Source organism: Lagenorhynchus albirostris, chromosome 3, assembly GCF_949774975.1.
Source record: "Lagenorhynchus albirostris chromosome 3, mLagAlb1.1, whole genome shotgun sequence".
Taxonomy (NCBI): Eukaryota; Metazoa; Chordata; class Mammalia; order Artiodactyla; family Delphinidae; genus Lagenorhynchus; species Lagenorhynchus albirostris.
Window position 1 is genome coordinate 106,521,378 of NC_083097.1, and position 19,357 is coordinate 106,540,734.

Consider the following 19,357-nt stretch of genomic DNA (forward strand, 5'->3'; position numbering starts at 1 on the left):
CAGTATCAGGGCTTCCCTGGTGGCGCAGTGGTTGAGAGTCCGCCTGCTGATGCAGGGGACATGGGTTCGTGCCCCGGTCCGGGAAGATCCCACAAGCCGCGGAGCGGCTGGGCCCGTGAGCCATGGCCGCTGAGCCTGCGCGTCCGGAGCCTGTGCTCCGCAACGGGAGAGGCCACAGCAGTGAGAGGCCCTCGTACCGGAAAAAAAAAAAAAAAAGCACTATCAAGGCACTCTAAGGATAGAATTCTAGTATAAATGTCAATACCAACCTACTGATACAAGTTTTCACAAATACTTTTTGTAGAACGGCAAACCAACTTTGTGATGTTTCATGAACAAAGAGTTCAAATATTCCTTGATCTGTCCAATTCATAAATATCTTTTTTGTTGTTGCCTGTCTCCCTGTTCCCTGCCTCCCCCCTGCCCCCTACGGCAGTTTTGGGGTTTTTTCTTTAATTCTTCCCCTCGCCTCTCTAGCCTAGTTTCCTTTATTGACTATTTATTGAATGAATGAACTCCCCGACCCTGTTCCAGCAGCCTGGTTCCCCTCGACCCCATGCCAGGCGACTTTCCCTCCTGGGAGTCCGATCGCAGCACACTCGCCGGGGGGCTGGACGTGCCGTGCGCCAAGGGAGGAGCCGGCGAGGGGGCCAGAGTCGCTCAAGCGGCCGCGGTCTGAGCAGGGGTTGGCTGGGAGCCTGGAGGCGGGCGGGAGGCGGGCAACAGCTCCGCCGTGGCTCGGAGGAGAGCTACACCGGCTCCAGAACTCTCGGAGCGGAGCCGCGGCCGGCGTAGAAGGCAACTCTTCCAGAGGGCGCGGCGGTCACCTGGGAGCCCCGCGGGGACCCGACGTGCTCGAGGAGAGCTCCCGGGCGCTGGGCTGCGGCTGCGGCGCGGGGCGGCGCTGCGGGGCCCGGATCCCACGAGACCTGGGACACCCGGGACGGAGGTGTGGCCGCGTCACCCTGCGCGGTTTGTGGTTGATCAAGCCGGGAAGCCGGTGCGTTTCTAAGCAGTCGCCACCCCAGCTTCTCTCAGCTCGAATTCAGCCTCCAAGTTGCAGGCACCGGAAAGACTACCTCGACGAGGAGGGCATCTGCCCCTGACTGTGGTGGGGTTTGCTCAGGGGCTTAGAAGGCACCGGGGACTGACCCAACCAGCCCGGGGAGGGCTGGCAGGCGCCTGAGAAAGCCGCAGGGCGTGGGCGGCCGTCGGGGTTCGGAGGCGAGGGGGCTGTGCTTGATTCATAGATCCCGAGGCCCTGAGCTTATCTCATGGGCTGTCTGCTCATCCACCAGGTGTCCCACGCCTGATCCCCGGCACTCCTTGGGGCGACTTCTGTGCAAACTTCTGATTCTGTTTCGCAAGATTCCCTTCTTCCCGGAAAGGTTGGGACGAGCTGCAGGTGCTAGCCTTGCACGTTGCGGACCAGGTGTCTCCGAGGAGAGGTGCACCTAGAAGAGGACAATGGCAGGGCCGGGATCAGAGCTGCCTTCTGGCCCTGTGGCCCCCATGCTCTTGTCATGGCTAACAGGACTAGGGGCTGGAATGGTCTTCCTGAGCTTCATGCAGAAACTCCTGTACCCTTACTTCTGGGACGACTTCTGGTACCTGCTGAAGGTGGTACACTGTGGACTTCGGTTGGAGATGTACAGACTGAAAGGGGAGCTGGTCACTGTCCTGGATAAATTCCTGATGCATGTCAGGAAGCAGCCTCAGAAACCTTTCATCATCTATGAGGGAGACATCTACACCTATCAGGATGTGGACAAGAGGAGTAGTAGAGTGGCCCATGTCTTCCTGAACCATTCCACGCTGAAAAGGGGCGATACCGTGGCTCTGCTGATGAGCAATGAGCCCGATTTCATTCACGTGTGGTTCGGCCTGGCCAAGCTGGGCTGCGTGGTGGCCTTCCTCAACTCCAACATTCGCTACGTCTCCCTCCTGCATTGCATCCGCAGCTGTGAGCCCAGGGCCCTCGTGGTGGGTGCAGGTAGAGTATGGGGTGTGGTCGGCTTGTGCAGAATGGCAACCCTGCCTCCTACCCCTACCCCCTCATTTTTTTGTTAGAACCAAATCACAACTAATATTCTGGGTGTGTGATGAAGTGTGCATGTTAAGGGTACAAAATAGTTTCATAATTCTATGCCAATGGTTTAATTCCCCCTCTCCCACTTCAATCACTTACTCTGTTGTAAATTACTAATTATTAGCACAGCTTTTGAAGACTTCTGAAATCTCTGCTGCTTATTATTTTAGCGAAGGCGGGGGGGGGCAGGGGGGAGGGGTAGGGTCGCGCATTTTACCTTTCTTGATACCTTCAGTGAGTGCAAGAACGCAGAGATATAGAGTTTGGTAAGTTCTAAATTTTGTCAGATCTGACAAGATTATTTGACGAGGAGGAAAGTGATCCTGATTTCATTGTGGAATACCTACTGCCTCCAATAGTAACATTATCCGGGTTGACTGCCTTTGCAGAAAAAACATGTTTAATCGCAAGTGCATGAATGCCAGTCTTCATGTCTGCTCTTATTCTGCACTGCCTGCAAGCTAGGATTTGCGTGGCAAGGTTGGGCTCCCACCTCCCAGCCAGTGGCGGGCTCTTGGCAGACTCTCAGCTTCTCTCTCTCCCTTCTCCCACCCCAACCTGTGCATCACTTTCTTTATTTCAGTAAGTGCTAACCTTCTTCCCGCTCCCCTTCGATTTAGGCTTTGCATAAATATACTGACAGTGAACTACAAAGAAAAGTCTTTGGTTGAGTGCCTAACTAATGAAGGACCTAGTAAGATGGGTTGCATAACAAAGTGGAAGTGCAGTATGAAAACGGATGCTTTGGTATAATCTAAGTGGTTTATGCTTATGCTTCTTGCATGGGGGTAGGAAGGTGGAGCATGAGGAGGATCATGGCAAGGACCTCAGTGAAAATATTTAAGTATTTTAGGTTAATAGATATATACTGACACCTCATATAGAAGTTTTAGATTCACAGAGAAGTATGGGGGGAAAAATCTACATTTCTACACCAGTGGTGTCTAAAGTACAGTACCTTCCGTGTAACCTTTATTATATAATAATTGCACATCACATGAAAATGAATTAGGCAGTATATAGTAGAAAGGTTAGTTATTCAAGGCTTTCGCTTTTGCTTGTTCCAGTTGTCCTTCCAGCTCAGTTTGTGACCTGATGAAATAGCTAAAATGCTTACTCTTTTTATTTTATGATGGTATTTTTTTTCATAGAAAGGCATTTTATTTTAAATATAGCAGTGTGTACGTGTCAATCCCAAACTCCCAATCTATCCCTTATTACTCTTAAGCACTGATTTTATCTTATGTTATAGGAGTGGAGAAGCCAGAAGGCCTCTATTGTGTATTTTTGTTCTTTTTCTTTTTTCCCTTCAACAGTAATATCCTCCAAGATTGAAATTCAGCTCCTCTTCACCTTGGAAGGAAGTTAACTAGTATGATAAAATTTCTCTGAACTGTAGCAATAAGTAGGATAAAGGAGTCACACAGAATTTTGATAACATGGTGAGGCAATATTTACCTCTAGTGCAGGGGCAGTGATAATATGAATGCAGCAGGGAAAACTATCACAGTGCATCTCTGGATATATTCTGACATTTTAGTTGCTCATTCTAATTTAGATTGCAGTTTCTGGAGCAAATCTAAACTTTAAATTGTGCAAAAAATTAGTAAAGCCATAAAGTCCCTTTAGAAGAGCAACCTAGAAGGGCCACGATATCTCTGAAAAGATTTCTGTGGCCATGATGTTGAGGCCAACCTGAGAAACGTCCCATATCCTGTCTCCTGAGGGACTCGGCTTGAAGTGCATAGGGCTGGTTACCTCTCAAAACAGAGTTTTCAAACTTTTCTCTTGACCATGTTTTTGCCTAATTAGGACCAATTAATTTTGCAGTTTTACTTGCGCCAGTTTTTGCTTTGCTTGCCAATAACTAATTGCATAGTTTCCTTGTTTTTACCACTACCAGTCAGGTTTTGTTGGAATTTTAAGCCAAAAACATTTAATTGCTTTGCTCAGTAAGTAGGTACCTGGAGAAATCAACCTTAAATCCTAGTAACAGTTCTTTTTAGCATACCTGAAACATATAGCATACCTTATGTTTTTCAAAGGTAGGACAGTTCTATTTTTATTAATTACTAGTTTCGTTTTGTTTTGTAAAACAGCACGGCTTAGATCACGGTCACTTTTTTGTATTTGAAGCTCTTACCCTGAAAACTGTATTCTTGACATCTTGCGTCTCATCCATGAACAATTTCTATATATAGCTTTTAGAACTTTCCATTTCAGAGGTCTTAAATTCTCATCGGATGTTTCTAATGGAGATGTATTATGAAATCATTATATCCCCAGGGAGAGTGTATCAGGTGGAAAGACCAGTCAAGTGGTTTAGATCAAGATAAGCCAGACAGTCCCAGGTTTCACTTATGATCTGCCACTTCTTAGCTGTGTGATTGAAGATAAGTTTATCAGCTTCCCTGAGTCTCGCTTTACTCAGCTGTAAAATGGTGATAATACCATCTCCTTCACAGTGTCATTCTGAGGATTAAATGACAACTTGTGTAAAGTGACTAGCTGAGTGCCTAGTATGTACAAAGTAAATCCTTGGTGAATTAACATAATTGCTGTTATCATTATAGAGTCATCGGGGGCTTTTACTAAGGGATCTCATTTGGATTCTGCTGCTACATTCTAATTTGGTGTTAGCTGTAAGAAAGACTAGTAAGTCGGACTATCTGTTTGGGATAGGACCTTTAACGTTTCACTTTGCTGTGTTTTAGCAAAATGTTATTTTTCATAAATTATATAAAAACAGTGTCAAACAGGTTTTATAGGCAGGCCAGATATTGTCCAAGGTGGTCCATGGTGATAGGTGATGTTTTAATCATGGCAGGTGTCTGATAGTTCTGTCTGTATCAACTAAGCCACCAGGGAAATAGATGTTATTCTTGCTCTAATTTGTCATTAACAGAAATACGAATGTTGCCATTTACTCAAGGCTGACTGTGTAAAAGGTACTCCCAGTGATTCTGAGAGGCAGGCACAGAGCTATATTTTGGAAACTGAAAGGGAAAGAAATTCATCTAGGGTGTCTAGGATGACACAGCTTAGTAGGTACAGAGCAGACTCAAAACCTGGTATCTGATGTTAAGACTCTGCTGTATTATACACTATAGCCCAATGGCTTCTGGCTCTGTTAATCCCCTTTTGATATAACCATGAAAAAAATTGCATTCCAGTTATATAAAAATAATAAAATTAAAGTTGCCAATATTAAGACATCAGGTTTTTCATGCACAGATAACTAGAAAAAATTTAAATGTTTATAAAACTATTATTCCTATTTCTCATTCTGAAGATTCAAAAATAGTTGCAAAAAAGCTTTATATCTGTATAGTTTCATTTAGAAGATGTATCAGGTGGCATCCCAACATTCCCTGGAAAATTTCAGCACTTACTGAAAATTAAATAGTCTTGTATTAAACCTAGTTCTTTCCCCCCAATATTTCAACTCTGATATTGCAAATAGTGCCTGCTGCCAAGATTATCATCCACCTAGATATGCTCTTCTCTTTACTTGGAACAAACAGAAAAATGTTGAGATGTTTGTGTATGGCTTTTAAAAGTTTTTGTAATTATATCCTTTGACATATTTAGCAATAATAAGAATAATGATAATAAGAAATAATAATCTCTTCCATTTTTAAAGTACTGTATAAATAACAAGCTGTTTTTAGACACATTATCTTATGTCATCCTCACCACAGCCATAGCCTGGTTTTAAAGATGAGGGAAGCATGGTTGGGAGTGGGCAAGTAATCTTGTTAAGCTCCTACTTCTAGGAGAGGCAGTATGGGAACTGGAGCCTGGATTTTCTGATGCTAAATCTCAAACCCTGTTGGGTATACTTTTGTCTTTGTCCTCATTTCTGCTCCTGCCCATTCCCTCATCTCCATCTTTCCCTTTCCTCTTCCCTTCACTTTCCACCCCTCCCTCTGCCCTGCTCCTTTTCCTTCTCTCTCTGTCATCTTCCATCCATTCGTCTACTTTGTTTGATCACTTTCCTCAAATCAAAGAGGATTTGATCACCAATCCTCTTGCCTCAGTCACTGTATGCTGTGGCTATCCCAGTGACTCAATGGAATGGTAAAGATCTGTTTGCCAATTCACGTATAGATATTTGTGTGGCTCTGAGGAATAGGCCAAGAACTCAGATGTAAGCTCTTAGAGAAGGAAGTTTGTTTTGTTTGCTGCTAAATTCTCAGAACTTAGTGTAAAGGAGATGCTCAATAAATATTTACTGCCTGGATGAATGAATAGGTGATTGAATGACCTAATGAAAAACTGTAAGGTACATCTGGGCATTCACTAACTGTTTACTTACTTGCCTATTTTTGCCCATGAATTGTCCCTCTGCTGTTCTTTTGATAGCTGATTTTGGCAGTAGATATATCAATGGAATTTCTGGTTGGGTTATTTTATATCAATGTTGCTAAATGTTAGAATCATGACTCCCCAAAAGTCAAAGCATTTTAGACTTTGTAGTCTTTAGTGTTTAGACTAAACATCCACAGAATCTCAGATTTACTTGCACGTGTGTATTTTGCACTCTCTCCTTTCTCAATATATCACATATTAAATCATTATAATTATAAGTGGATAACTAAAAAATATATATTGATATTATCCAGAACCTTTTTACTTTATATTCAGAAGTAGTTTGTGTCTCCACATTCTCAGAAGGGTTTTGTGTTTCTGTTCACAAGAAGTACAATCCTATGTCAGCTCTCTAAACTTACAGTAATGCATGCAGCATTGCCCTGTTCGTTTTTATGATCTGTTGCATTCAGACTGTGCAGGGCAAATATTCCAGTTAACAATCAAGCCATTGTAATTCTCCAAATGACTTTCAACCATAAAGGCATCTTCTTTTCAAAGACCAAAAGGAAGAGGTAGAGGAAAAATAAGACCCTTTAAATTCTGTAGAAAGTTCTATAGAAAGTAATACATATTCAGATAGATAAGTCATGGCTCATGTGAACCTGTAGTATTGTATCCATGTACTATGATAGCCTCACATATCTATTTTAATTTTTACGTGTAGTAGAATGAATGGCTGTTTTGCAATTTTTTTGCCCGTTTTAGACTCAGCTCTGTCAAGGATTACCTCCATTCCAAAAGAAAATAACTGATTTTGATTGGAAGTTTAAGTGGCTTCCTGGTTTACTAGTTGGAAACGGTACTGTTCTAAGCATGTGTTATTTTCTTCAGTGATCATGAGGATACCAACCCTGGGATTCTTATGTACAGTATATGTTGAACATGTGTTTACTGTAAGGGAATGGTGCTTGAATACTGACAGGAGCAAAAACAATTTAAAGAGGGATTGTGCCTCAGAGAAGTGGCAAGGCTGAATGGGAGAAACACACATCTGAGTAATAATTATTTACTGGCAATAGGAGATGTGTTGGAAATAATGTCAAATGAAGTATTCTACTTTTTATTTTCTTGCACAATTTTGCCAATAATAAATACACTGTCTTCTCCCCAAAAGATGTGAGGACAGCTGAAAGTGAAAACCCATAAACCCATTTACAAACTTGTGTGCTCGTATTCAGGGCAGTTAATAAAGGTGCTTCAGGGAAGAATATGTTATCACAGTTGAAAGGCTTATGCCCCAGTGTACTTCCTAGGGTTATGATTATCAGTAAACTAATATTTATAAAAATAGCTGGCACATTGTTGATGATGAAATTAGTTTCTGGCCTGATAAGAAGTATTGTTATCTACATCATGATATACGTTGCTTTAGGACATGCTTACTTAAGCATCAGTTTTCTTAGACACCATAGCTTACCCATGTGTTCTTTGAGAAACCTGTTGAGCTGCTGTTAAGCAGTAGGATGGTAATTATGAGCATGTGATGAGACCTACAACTTCACTTTGGTTTCTGTGTGAATATTGCTTTGCATTATGGAAAGCTCAAGTTAACCCTGTGCAGATGAATTTCATATTAGTTGTATTAACACATAAAAGTTTAAAGTTAAATGTTTGCCAGTGTTTTAAGAGCTACAAGCAATACATTTGAGATGCCTATTAGTTTGTTTTATGTAGAATAAGATAATTTAAAAATAATTTTTGTAAGTCAGAAACACAAACATCATATGATATTACTTATATGTGGAATCTAACAGAATAATACAAATGGACTTATTTACAAAACAGAAACAGACTCACAGACATAGAAAACAAACTTATGGTTACCAAAGGGGAAAGGGGGGAGGGATATATTAGGAGTTTTGGATTAGCAGATACACACTACTATATATAAAATAGCTAAACAACAAGGTCACAGGAAACTACATTCAATGTCTTATAATAACCTATAATGAGAAAGGATATATAGGTATGTATAACTGAATCAGTTCTCTGTACACCAGAAACTAACACAACATTGTAAATCAACTATACCTCAATTTTTTTAAAAAGTTGGTGTTTTTTTTTGTTTTTTTTTGTTTTTTTTTGTGGTACGCGGGCCTCTCACTGTTGTGGCCTCTCCTGTTATGGAGCACAGGCTCCGGACGTGCAGGCTCAGTGGCCATGGCTCATGGGCCTAGCCACTCCGCGGCATGTGGGATCCTCCCGGACCGGGGCACGAACCCGCGTCCCCTGCATCGGCAGGTGGACTCTCAACCACTGCGCCACCAGGGAAGCCCAAAAAAAAGAGTTTTTAATGCAGAATGAATAACATAATTCACACTAATGGCATATTAGAGGAATATATTACATTTTTACTCATTGATTTCATAGTCTTAGAAATGTGAATAAGAGGCATAATAATGATGTAGAAACAAGAAATTAATTTGTACAAACAGTACTAAAGGATTGTAAGCAGAGATCATAATTTACCTCTTTTTATGCTTGCAACCCCTCCTAACACAGTACCTTGCATATGCATATTTCCTGGAAGAATCTATTGCTTTGAAAAGAGAGATTCAGTCTTCTCCTGTAGTGCAGACTTTGTTAAATCTCGTAGAATTGTCGTCTGTCTCATTTTCTTATGGTAATTTACTGATAAGACCTACACCTACAGTGGATCCCATGGACAGAGCTCCATTCCATATCCAGCACCTATGGTGTGTGTGCCAGGCACAGTCAGTGAAAGGATGGAGTAGGACAGGCATCATTTTGAGGTGCTTACAGTTCTATGGGTTTCAATGGTAGGACACTTCACTAAAGAGTAAATCTTCATGAAACACAAACAAGTTTCCATGAAGTATTTAAACACATGCTATTTTGTGGTGGAACTCAATATTTAAAATTTACTTGCAAAATGACACTAAAACTTTCCATTTGATTAAGAAAGATTGACAGTGATAAGTAATGATTCTTTATCCCGTACAAGACTTTTCAAATTTTTATTTCAATTTTCACTATCCTCATCCACACTTCCTACCACTATTGAAGAAATAACTTGGTTAGATTAAATTCTATTTGATAATTCTAAATGTCTCAGCTAAGTCAATTTAATTGTAATGTATGAAGGAGATTAAATTGTATCTCCTCTGATTCCTAGGAATTCTGCTCACTTCCTTTTTCTTGTAAAAGTCATCACTCTGTAAGTACTCTGATTTTTTGGACTCTACAATTCTAACAAAGATTTGGGACCACAGTTAATCATATTGTAACTTTCTTTGTACTTATTTTGCCAATTTAGACACACATATTATTAAGAACACATAAAGTTTGTGCTGTGAATTTACAATTCCAGGTGAGAAATTTGAAATTAAGGTAATGAAATGGGTCAAGTCAGAGACTTAACCTTATATGTTCAGAATGCCCAGGAGAATCATTTAGACAAAATCTAGTGCTAAAAATTAAAAGAAGATACAAAATGCAGATCATGTGCTTGTCCTGCTTTTTCATTTATTTATGACTCGTCCTTCCCCTGGCATTCCTTGTAATTTTTCACTTCTCCTTCTCACCAAAGCAATCTGTATACAGCAGCATGCTGTGTATGCTCGTACAAATAGATTTTTCTCTGGAATCTTACAGGTTATTTTATTTGGATTTGTTAAAGAAATAAAAATTAACTCAGAAAATTTCAAGCCCCAGTTTGCCTCCCCAACCCTGATATTTCAACTCCTTATCATTTTTCTGTGTTTTCGCAGTTTTCTTGCAGGTTTTATTGTGAATTTCCTAGTCCTATTTGATGTATTTCTCTTGCTGCTTCTTTGTGAACAATTTGGGTTATAGATTTTGAGGCGGTAAATCATGAGTTTTTTTTCAAATGTTTTGTATTATAGTAGAACTAAGGGCTGACAGATGGCTTTTTGAAATAACGAGACAGTGATTTACATTTCTGGGAAGATGTTTAATGCATCACCCTGAATTCAGTTTCAAAATAGAATATATCTGGTGATTATTTTTTATTTTTTGTTTAAAAATTATTTAAAAATGTAATTATTTAGATGGACAGGTTTTATTTACATGGACCTTATCATTCTGACCAGGGTATATTTTACATTTAATAATATTTTTTATCATTGATTTCTTTAATGAGGTAATATATAGATTTTAGAGTTAGGTTAGACTAACAGTTCTGTCCACCAACTTGTGACCTTGGTTGAATTAGTTTCCTAGGGCTGGTATAATAAAATAACACAAACTGGGTAGCTGAAAATGACAGAAATTCATCCCCTCACAGATTGGGGGCTAAAAGTACAAAATCAAAGTATCTGCAGGGCCATGCTCCCTCTGAAGGGTCTAAGAAAGAATCTTTCCTCACCTCTTCCTAGCTTCCGGTGGTTGCTGGTAATCTTTGGCATTCCTTACATTAACTCTAAAAGGCCCCTGCGTAATATCCCCGTGGATGTTAATGTAGATTTTAAGATAAATAATATAGCACTCAGAAATCGCTTTTATCTTAGAAAAGTGTGATGTAGTATAATACGAAAATAAAACTGGAGCACCCATGTAGAACATGAAAGTGGATCTTCACTGTTAAAGATCCATGTTGAAGGAAAGGAGTGTCACATTTTAAAAGAATTTAAAGAATATAAATAACTGTTTGTCTCTCTACTCTGGAAAAAAAAATGATGCCTCGCTTGCTTCCACCTCATCCAAGGAATGCCGATGCTCTGCTTCTTTTGTACCCAGTGGAGTGCTAGATACCTTCACGCTGAATATTTCCTTCTCCAGGACCTGCACCCACTCTCCATCTCCCTCCTTCTCTACCACTGCCCTCCTCCTGGACAGACGACAGTTTCTCCTATATTAAAGATCAAATTGAGAAGGTCTAATTCAATCTCCCAGAGTGACTCAACACAGTCTCCCTTCCACAGTTGCTCGTTTGTTAATGTGTACAGTAGATGCTTCCCGAGAGAAGTATCCCTTTTCCTTTCTCCAGTCTGAATTTCAACCCAGACCCTTGACCTTGTGAGGACCCCTAAGCTCTTCAGGCCTGAAGACACCCGTGTTTCTGGCTTTTCTACTCCTCTGCCTTCTTTTTTGCTTGACGTGTGTTCTAGCCAGGCCTCGGATCCCACTGCTGCTGACACAGGCTCTGCTTTCAGCAGCCCGCTCTCACCTGCCATTGTCATAGCCTGCTGTGCACCGTGGATCCTACTGCCTTTTCTGGAAGGTGTTCTTTTTCTCCTTTTGCTTTCAAAGACCTTTTACCTTTAATTATTCTAATCCAGAGGAAAGAGCATCTCTGAATCTCCTCATTTAACTTATCACTCTGAAATGGTCTCTAAGCCATAATCTTGTGAATCCAGTCAGGTGTTTCTCCTGGATCATTACATTATAGTAGAACTAAACAGTGACAGACAGATGGCTTTTTGGAATAATGAGCTACTGAGTTGTATTTCAAGGAGAATGTTTAGTGCAATGTCCTGAATTTAAATGTAAAGCAAAGTACGAAAATAGAGTTTTATTTAAAAATTGGGAAAAAAACACAATCCGGATAATGGAATCTCCAAAGTTCAATTTGAATTGGGCTATTTGCATTGATTAAATCAGGTAATAACTAGATTTTCCTTTCTGTTGGTCATGTTGAAACATACTCATAAAATGGCTGGGATGTTACTTATCCAACATGAAAAGGAAGTAAGCGTTGTATTTACATATCATCCCTGTTCCAACATGCAAAAGAGCACACAAGATGAGTGCTTTGAGATTTATGTCTTATTTACTTACTCCTAACCCTTTGGCTTTCAGATTTGCTTGAAACTATAGAAGAGATCCTTCCGAGCCTCCCAGCAGATATCAGTGTTTGGGCAATGAAAGAGTCTGTTCCACAAGGCATAATTTCACTCAAAGAAAAACTGAGCACAGCATCTGACAGTCAGGTGCCACATAGCCACCATGTTGCCTCAAACCTCAAGACTCCTTATCTTTATATTTTCACTTCTGGAACAACAGGTAAGATCCATCTGTTCTTGAAACTTAAGAAGAATGCAGCGTATTTGCAAAGCAGCAGTTTCAGGCAAACCTCTGCCATGTGTAGTTGTAGCTGAGCAAAGAACTCATGTGCCCTTGACACAGAAAGCCAAACTCTGACAGTGGGAGTCTGCAGCCCAGTAAGGATTTATTGCAGGGTGCCCAGCCTCAGATCCACTCCAACTTGATCTTTGAGTTAGGGGTTTCTTAAAGGGGAAGAACAAAGAAGCTAGGGTTAATCATCAGCTTGTGACATTTCTGTGCCAGTTTCCGGGGAGTCAGGCTGTCTCTGGTTTACAACTCTCTGACCAGGTGGTTCATGGCTTGAGGGTCTGTGAGCTCATCTCACCCTGGAGAAACAACCTGAGTTTACACGTTAATGATATCTATAATAGCTACTTTAGTACATTAACGATGTTATCCGCAAGAGCAATTTTAGTCATCTGACTCTGGTTGATTATTGTTCAGTTAGCCCAGAATTGAGGTCAGAGGGGACAAGAAAGGGAACAAAGCTTTGGATGTATAGAGATTAATCATAAAGTTGGTAAGAGAACTTGGTTTTAGGGGGGGCTCGGTTTCATAGTCACCATACATCTCAGAAAGCATGCATCCAAGAAGGCCTGGGGTTCTTAGATATTTGAACTCCCAAACTTGGATGAAAAAGGTAATTGTTTTAACTTTAACTTGACAAGTCACCATGTTCACTTGGCCATTGTCTCATGTGGAAAGATTTTCTTCAAGTTTGGTAGTACAAATGGCACAGGAATGTGTGAAGACTTGACCCAACCCGGTTGCTCAGAGTGTGGAATTTGGCCAGCTTCTTTGGCAGGATCTTTGCTAGCTTCCCTTAGTTGCCTAATGTATAAAATGAAAAGATTAGTTTAAATAGTTTCTAATTATCCTGCTGCATTAAAAAATCCATTAGTCTACTTTAAAACCATTTTCTTAATTCTTGTATAAAATGTTAAATCCTAAGCACAGTCCAAGCGTAGCTGCAATTTAAGCACCTGTAGCTGGCTCTCCTCGTTTTGCATAAGTTGATTGGAACATGTGAGAAACAGGAAATCTTGAAGGCGTTGCAGGTTTGAGGAAGGATACAAAATAGAATCAAGTCACTAAACTTTCCCTTTTTTAGGTAAACAACAACACACACACACAAAGAATGTGAAACTACCTGAGAATTCGAAAGAAATGTTAAACTTAATTGATTCTTAAGAAAAATTGAATGATATCTTTGGTAGTCTAAGTAAGCTTTTGTAATTAATTTGAAGATGACTGGGAGTTTGAATTAGAGGCATATTAAAAATATTGGTACTAATTTCTTATGCACAGGTAGTATTGTAAGCAAAACTACTGTTGCATTAGTAAAATTTTCTTACTTTTTTCTTTTCCTTTTTCCTATTTGGAGGCTAACAATGATCTCCTCTATACTGGAGAGTAGACTATGGTTTTCTTTTTGACTTTGTTTGCAGCAGCTTTGATAAATGAACTAGGAAATGCTAATATGTATCAAGTCGCCAGCATAAATTCAGACTGACTTTGGACTTTGAAGGAGACAATAAAATTTTGGAAATTATATGCTTTGAAAACTTCCAACGGAAGCTACTTGACAAATTTGTTTTTATTGTGTTTTCTTGTAAAAATAGAAAGTGACTCTGGTCTTCAAAACAATCTTTACCTCTCCCTGCTCCCTCCGACCCCCCTCCCCACCCCAAAAGAGAATAGTGTGGAGCAGACTATTAACATCTTTTGTTCTTGAAGATTAAAACCAGAGTGTTTGATACATTTGCACAACAGGCTGAAAGCAAAAGTGCTATTAATTTTTTCTGTTTGATATTTATTTGTATTAAAGTTATACAGCACAGAGATGAAAAATTATAATAGTTTTAAAAATTTTAGAGAAAAGTACCCTGCTTACCCCTCTATTTCTCCATCCTGAAACCAATTACATTCAGTATTTTTTAGATCTTTCCTTCTGTAATCACCTCCATTTATCTAAATAGATTTATGAATAGTATTTTACTGGATACTTAATAGGTACCTACTAAAAAGTATGTACTGCTTTTCCACAATGGAAGATGAGGATTTTATCTTCTTTCTTTACCACTCTCTCCCTCCACTCATTTCTTTCTCTCTGGTGCAGATACTTTCTCTCCCCAATATCACCCTAATATTGTTTCATCATAAATTTTTGTTTGATTGGTATCAGTATCATAACTTAGTAAGTACTATTTCTTGCTGAGCTCTATAGTATAACAAAATTATATTTATTTCCTTTTATGTAAAACTCTCCCCAACCTTGGATTAACCATTTGGTTTTGTTTGTTTGCTTGCTTAGTTTTCTATACACCTATAAATGGTTCGTACCCATCCCTTTATTAAAAAGTAACTCACCTTTAGATGTTGCAAAGCTAGTCTGTATTCTGTCAAGCCCACGTCTTGGCTGCCCCCTTCCCAGAGCTTTCCTCCCTATGATTCCAGTCTTGACATGTTGCTCTCTTACTGTCCTGGGTTCATTCCTCACCATCACCCTGAGAATTCCCTTCAACTCTTTTCTTTTTTTCTGATCCCCTGATTCTTAGATTATAAATTCATTTCCTTAGTTTGCTTTTCATTTTATCACTGCACTGCTTTCATTAGCTGCTTGATAAAGAGTATTTAGCAGGTATGTTTTAAGTCCTTATATGCCTGAAAGTGTCTTTTTCTACCCTTACACTGGTTTGTATAGAATTCTAGATTAGAAATGATGTTGATGCAGGGGCTTGAAGGCATTGCTTTTATATCTTCTGTCTTCCAGTACACATATTGAGAAGTCTTTTGCTTTCTGATTTCTAATCCTTTACTTGCAACCTGGTATTGTTTTTCTTTCTTTCTTTTTGGGGATTTTTAGAATCTTTTATTAGCCTTCAGTAGTCTATGATATCATGATTATTTGTACTGGAACCAGTCTTACTTATCCATTTTGCTGGTAAATTTGTAAGCCTTTTAAATCTAGAAACTCATGTCTTGCAAGTCTAGGTACTTGAAATTTTTTTTTTAAAGGTGTCTACATATTCTTCTTTTTCCTTCTTTATTTCTATTCTTTCTGCCCATTCCCTCCTTCTATTATATTTGTTTGCTTGTTTGTTCTTTTATCTTTGGAACTCTAACTTTTTAAAGATTGGCCTCCTTGCACTTAGTTATTAATTTTCTAATCTTTTATATCCTATTTTCCTTCTCTTACCTTTTGATTGACTTTTTTTTAAGTGCAAAACAATAAATTTTTATTTGTTCACAGTTAAACACAAGCAACTGCCTTGACATTTTAGAGCATTCTAGGAAGGACAGCAAACCCTTTTGATTCCAATTCCCATTCACTAAGATTGTACCATTTCCTCTTGCTGTTCACGTTTATGGCATCTGATGTGGATTGTTTGACATGCTTTTAAAATCAAGATGGGAAGGTGTAAACCTTTCGACAAGAGATGACTTTCTATAATTTAGCTTTTAGCAGTCAGCCAAAAAAAAATCTGTTTTTCACTGATGGGACCCCTTGATTTACTTTTTGAGAGATTTATCTTTTAACCCTTGTGTTCTCTTACTATTTCTCATTTTGTAGCATGTTATTTTTGTATTATTGATACTTCATTGTCTCATATTTCTCAGAATATTAATATTTTTTGAAAATTTCTCCTCTCTACCTTGTCTCTATTTTCTCTGTCATCCTTTTATCTTTTGTTTTATGTTGCTCTCTGTCCTTTACCCTAGAGGATTTTCTCAAATATCTGGTGACCTTTGGCTGTGCATATTTAAAATGCAGCCACCAAAACACACACCCACAAAAACAAACCAAATCCTAACTAGAAGCTCTGTGTGATTGAGTGGGATTGTGGGCTGGTTAGTTTCATTGCTCACGACATTTTGTTGGGAGATTCGTGACTGTCAGTTTTTACTTCTGGGCGCCTTAGATTCCTCAGATAAAAATCTTGAAGGGAAAACTAGTCAAGTGTGAAAAGGGAGCTGGAGAAGGATGCAGACTTTCTTTTATTCTCCTTACTTGTTCAACCTCTCTTCTTCCTGGTGTTTCCAGAGGCTCATCAGATCTTATAGCAGTGTGGAGGAAGCAGTCTGGGGCTGTAATTTTATTTTATTTTTTGCATTTTAAAATATCAAAAGCATTTATTGACATTCTTCCAAATTTGGATTGTGAATGATCTTATACAGGGAAAGTTATACAGATAGCATCTCCTGTTAGCTTGAAGTTCTGAGCAACATGGGGTCTTGTAGAGATCAGAGCAGAGCAACATACAGAATTAGGCATATAGTAGATGTCATGCTTTAGAAATACAAAGCTATCAAAGAGTGTAACAAAATCATAATTTTTACTGACTAGGGCCCTTGGACTCTTTAATCAATAGAAATTGATTAAGTTCTACTCAATAGAAATTGATAAGAGGTCAGATGAGGGATTCATGCTAGGCTTTATTGGGACTCGTGCTGCACATGAGGAAGTGAAAACAAGTAACAGGTGCCCTTACTCCCTGAGGAGGGACTGGTTCCTTAAATGGGGTGAGGGTGGGGGTGGATTGGTGCGTTGGGCTGGAGGGTGGCTTAGGTGTTCTGCCCACCCCCTGGGTGGTACTTTGTGCAGGGATCACGTGCAGTGCCCTGCTTTTGCTCTGGGCACCTCAGAAATGGCAGTTGAGCTGTGGCCTTTTTGTATTTTATTGTTCATAATTGCCTCAACTGTGCATGCGTGCAGTTATTTTTAGTCCCTTATAGTTTCTTTGTATTCTGTTTCTCAAGGTGAAGCAACTCCAATAAAGGATCCCAGGCGCCAGCTCCCAGCCTGTCTCACGTTGAGCCTTGTTAGAGGCTTCATGGACATTTTTTATTAAAAGCATCTCTCTTGTTCTCTCTCTCTAATATAAGCTGATGTTTTGCAACTCAAAACCCAGAGCTGAATTAAGTGATGATAATTGTAATGAACATGAGAATTAATATTAGTATGTCACCTATTATCATAAAAATCACTTGATTCTCACATAAAAATCTTATAATGTTGATAAACGATGAAGGTGTTGGTGCAAGTTACGAAGTGATGTAAAGAAATGAGACTTGGAAAAGTTAGATGACGGCAGTAGAGTTTGCTCATAGGCCCTTTCAGGCAGGTTATAAGGGAGCATTTTGGATTATATTGAATCTTTCCTAATCATTTTACTACTATGAAGTTCTGTTTGCCCAAGCTCACCAAAATATTATATCCATGGACCCAGGAACAGACTTAGAATGTCTCTGAGTAAGGAAAGAATTGAGGTCAGTTTTTATACCATTCACATGTCTTTGACCTGGGAGATTCTGTGAGATCTTGATGAACAAGGGGTGATTCCCTTATCTATGACTCTGATGGAATTGCTTCTTAAACATAACTCCCACTTAGCTCCCTCTTTATAGTTCCATATTGATATTCCACCTGGGGGGGTACCTGGTCATCAAGTTTCTGAGCCTCGCTGGGGTTCTGTGGGAGCAAACCAACTTTCTTCAAGGCTTCAGCTTCGGTTTCATCTTCTTGGGTCTGCTGTGTCAGTCACCAGTTGCCCATCTGCCTTTTCTTTTTTTTCTTCCTTCCTTCCTTCCTTCCTTCCTTCCTTCCTTCCTTCCTTCCTTCCTTCCTCCCTCCCTCCCTCCCTCCCTCCCTCCCTCCCTGCGCCAGGTCTTAGTTGTGGCATGTGAATTCTTAGTTGCGGTATGCATGTGGGATCTAGTTCCCCGATGAACCTGGACCCCCTGCGTTGGGAGTGCAGAGTCTTACCCACTGGACCACTAGGGAAGTCCCCATCTGCCTTTCTAAAATTGTGTTGCTGTCATCGCCAATTCCATTCTTTTGGCCTATGTATGTGTTCAGTCTGCCAGCTTCTGGTTCTGTTGTTGCTCAGTGAAATTGGTTAGGTGCCTGAAGATCTCTAGGAAAGGCTATTTAAGCCTGGTCAGAGCAGCCTTGCCTTCAGCCACTCCGGTAAGTAGTGGGAGGGGGAAAAAGACAGAACTGCCTTCCACGCTGCGCCTGGGGCCAGTTGCTATCACCATCTATGTCTCTATTTACGTTTGTCCCTCCTTCTCCTTAATCCTATGGATTCTTTCCTTTTTCCAAAATTATCCCCGAATTCCCCAGATTTTTTCATCCCTGCCCCTAAATTGGTTTTCTCTTGATATCATCTGTTCCTCCTTCTTCCTGCTAATCCCCAATTCACTGGACACAGCCTCACTCCCACCTTTACGCCTGGACCTTATCCCAGTGGTCTCCTCACATCTGCGGACATGTGGGGAGTTTCAATGCTAGGGATTCATAGAAGGTTAGAAGAACAAAGGACTTCAGAGACCATCTAAGGTAGCATTTCTCCAAGCATGTGGCACAGCATGTCCCTTCATGTCTACAAAGAAGGGAAATAAAAGTTGTAAAGGGGCTTTATGACCACATGAGCTTGAGAAACATCATTGAAAAAATAGTAACATTTCTGTACTGTTGGGCTTGTCGAAAGCTTTAATATGTTAATGTGCTTTCTAACTCTTTCAAGAAGGGACTCTAACTTGCAGTTTTAACACGCTTCATTTATTCTGTTGGTTCTTCTTTCCTTCTTTAAAACTTTAAACTCCATGAACCTTTGATCACTTTCATTTGTTAGATAAGCTCCTATCTGTTGTCTCATTTATCAAAAAGTCTGAGTACCTTGAGTGGTTTAATAATAAATTAATGAGATCATTATTCACTTAAAGCTAACCAAATTAGGAACGAAAACATGACTAATTCACTCACTAAAGTGCTTTACAGGAGTGACATAAGCACACAGGTGGAAAATAACTAGATAAAGCATCCTTCTTTTTTCGACATACCTCCAACTGAAAAGTTATTTT

At 39.9% G+C, this 19,357-nt stretch overlaps 1 protein-coding gene across 4 annotated transcripts in view; it reads left to right on the forward strand.

Moving 5' to 3' along the window:
- The first annotated feature begins 730 nt into the window (after positions 1–730).
- SLC27A6 (solute carrier family 27 member 6) overlaps positions 731–19,357 on the forward strand; it is a 64,272-nt gene continuing 45,645 nt past the window's right edge. Inside the window, exons 1-2 of one of the 4 annotated variants that reach the window (XM_060143505.1) lie at positions 731–1,993; positions 12,245–12,448. In XM_060143505.1, the coding sequence (XP_059999488.1) occupies positions 1,468–1,993; positions 12,245–12,448 (730 nt within the window). In that variant the 5' untranslated portion in view covers positions 731–1,467. The remainder of the gene's footprint in view (positions 1,994–12,244; positions 12,449–19,357) is intronic. The other 3 variants (XM_060143506.1, XM_060143504.1, XM_060143507.1) reach the window with 3 other exon arrangements.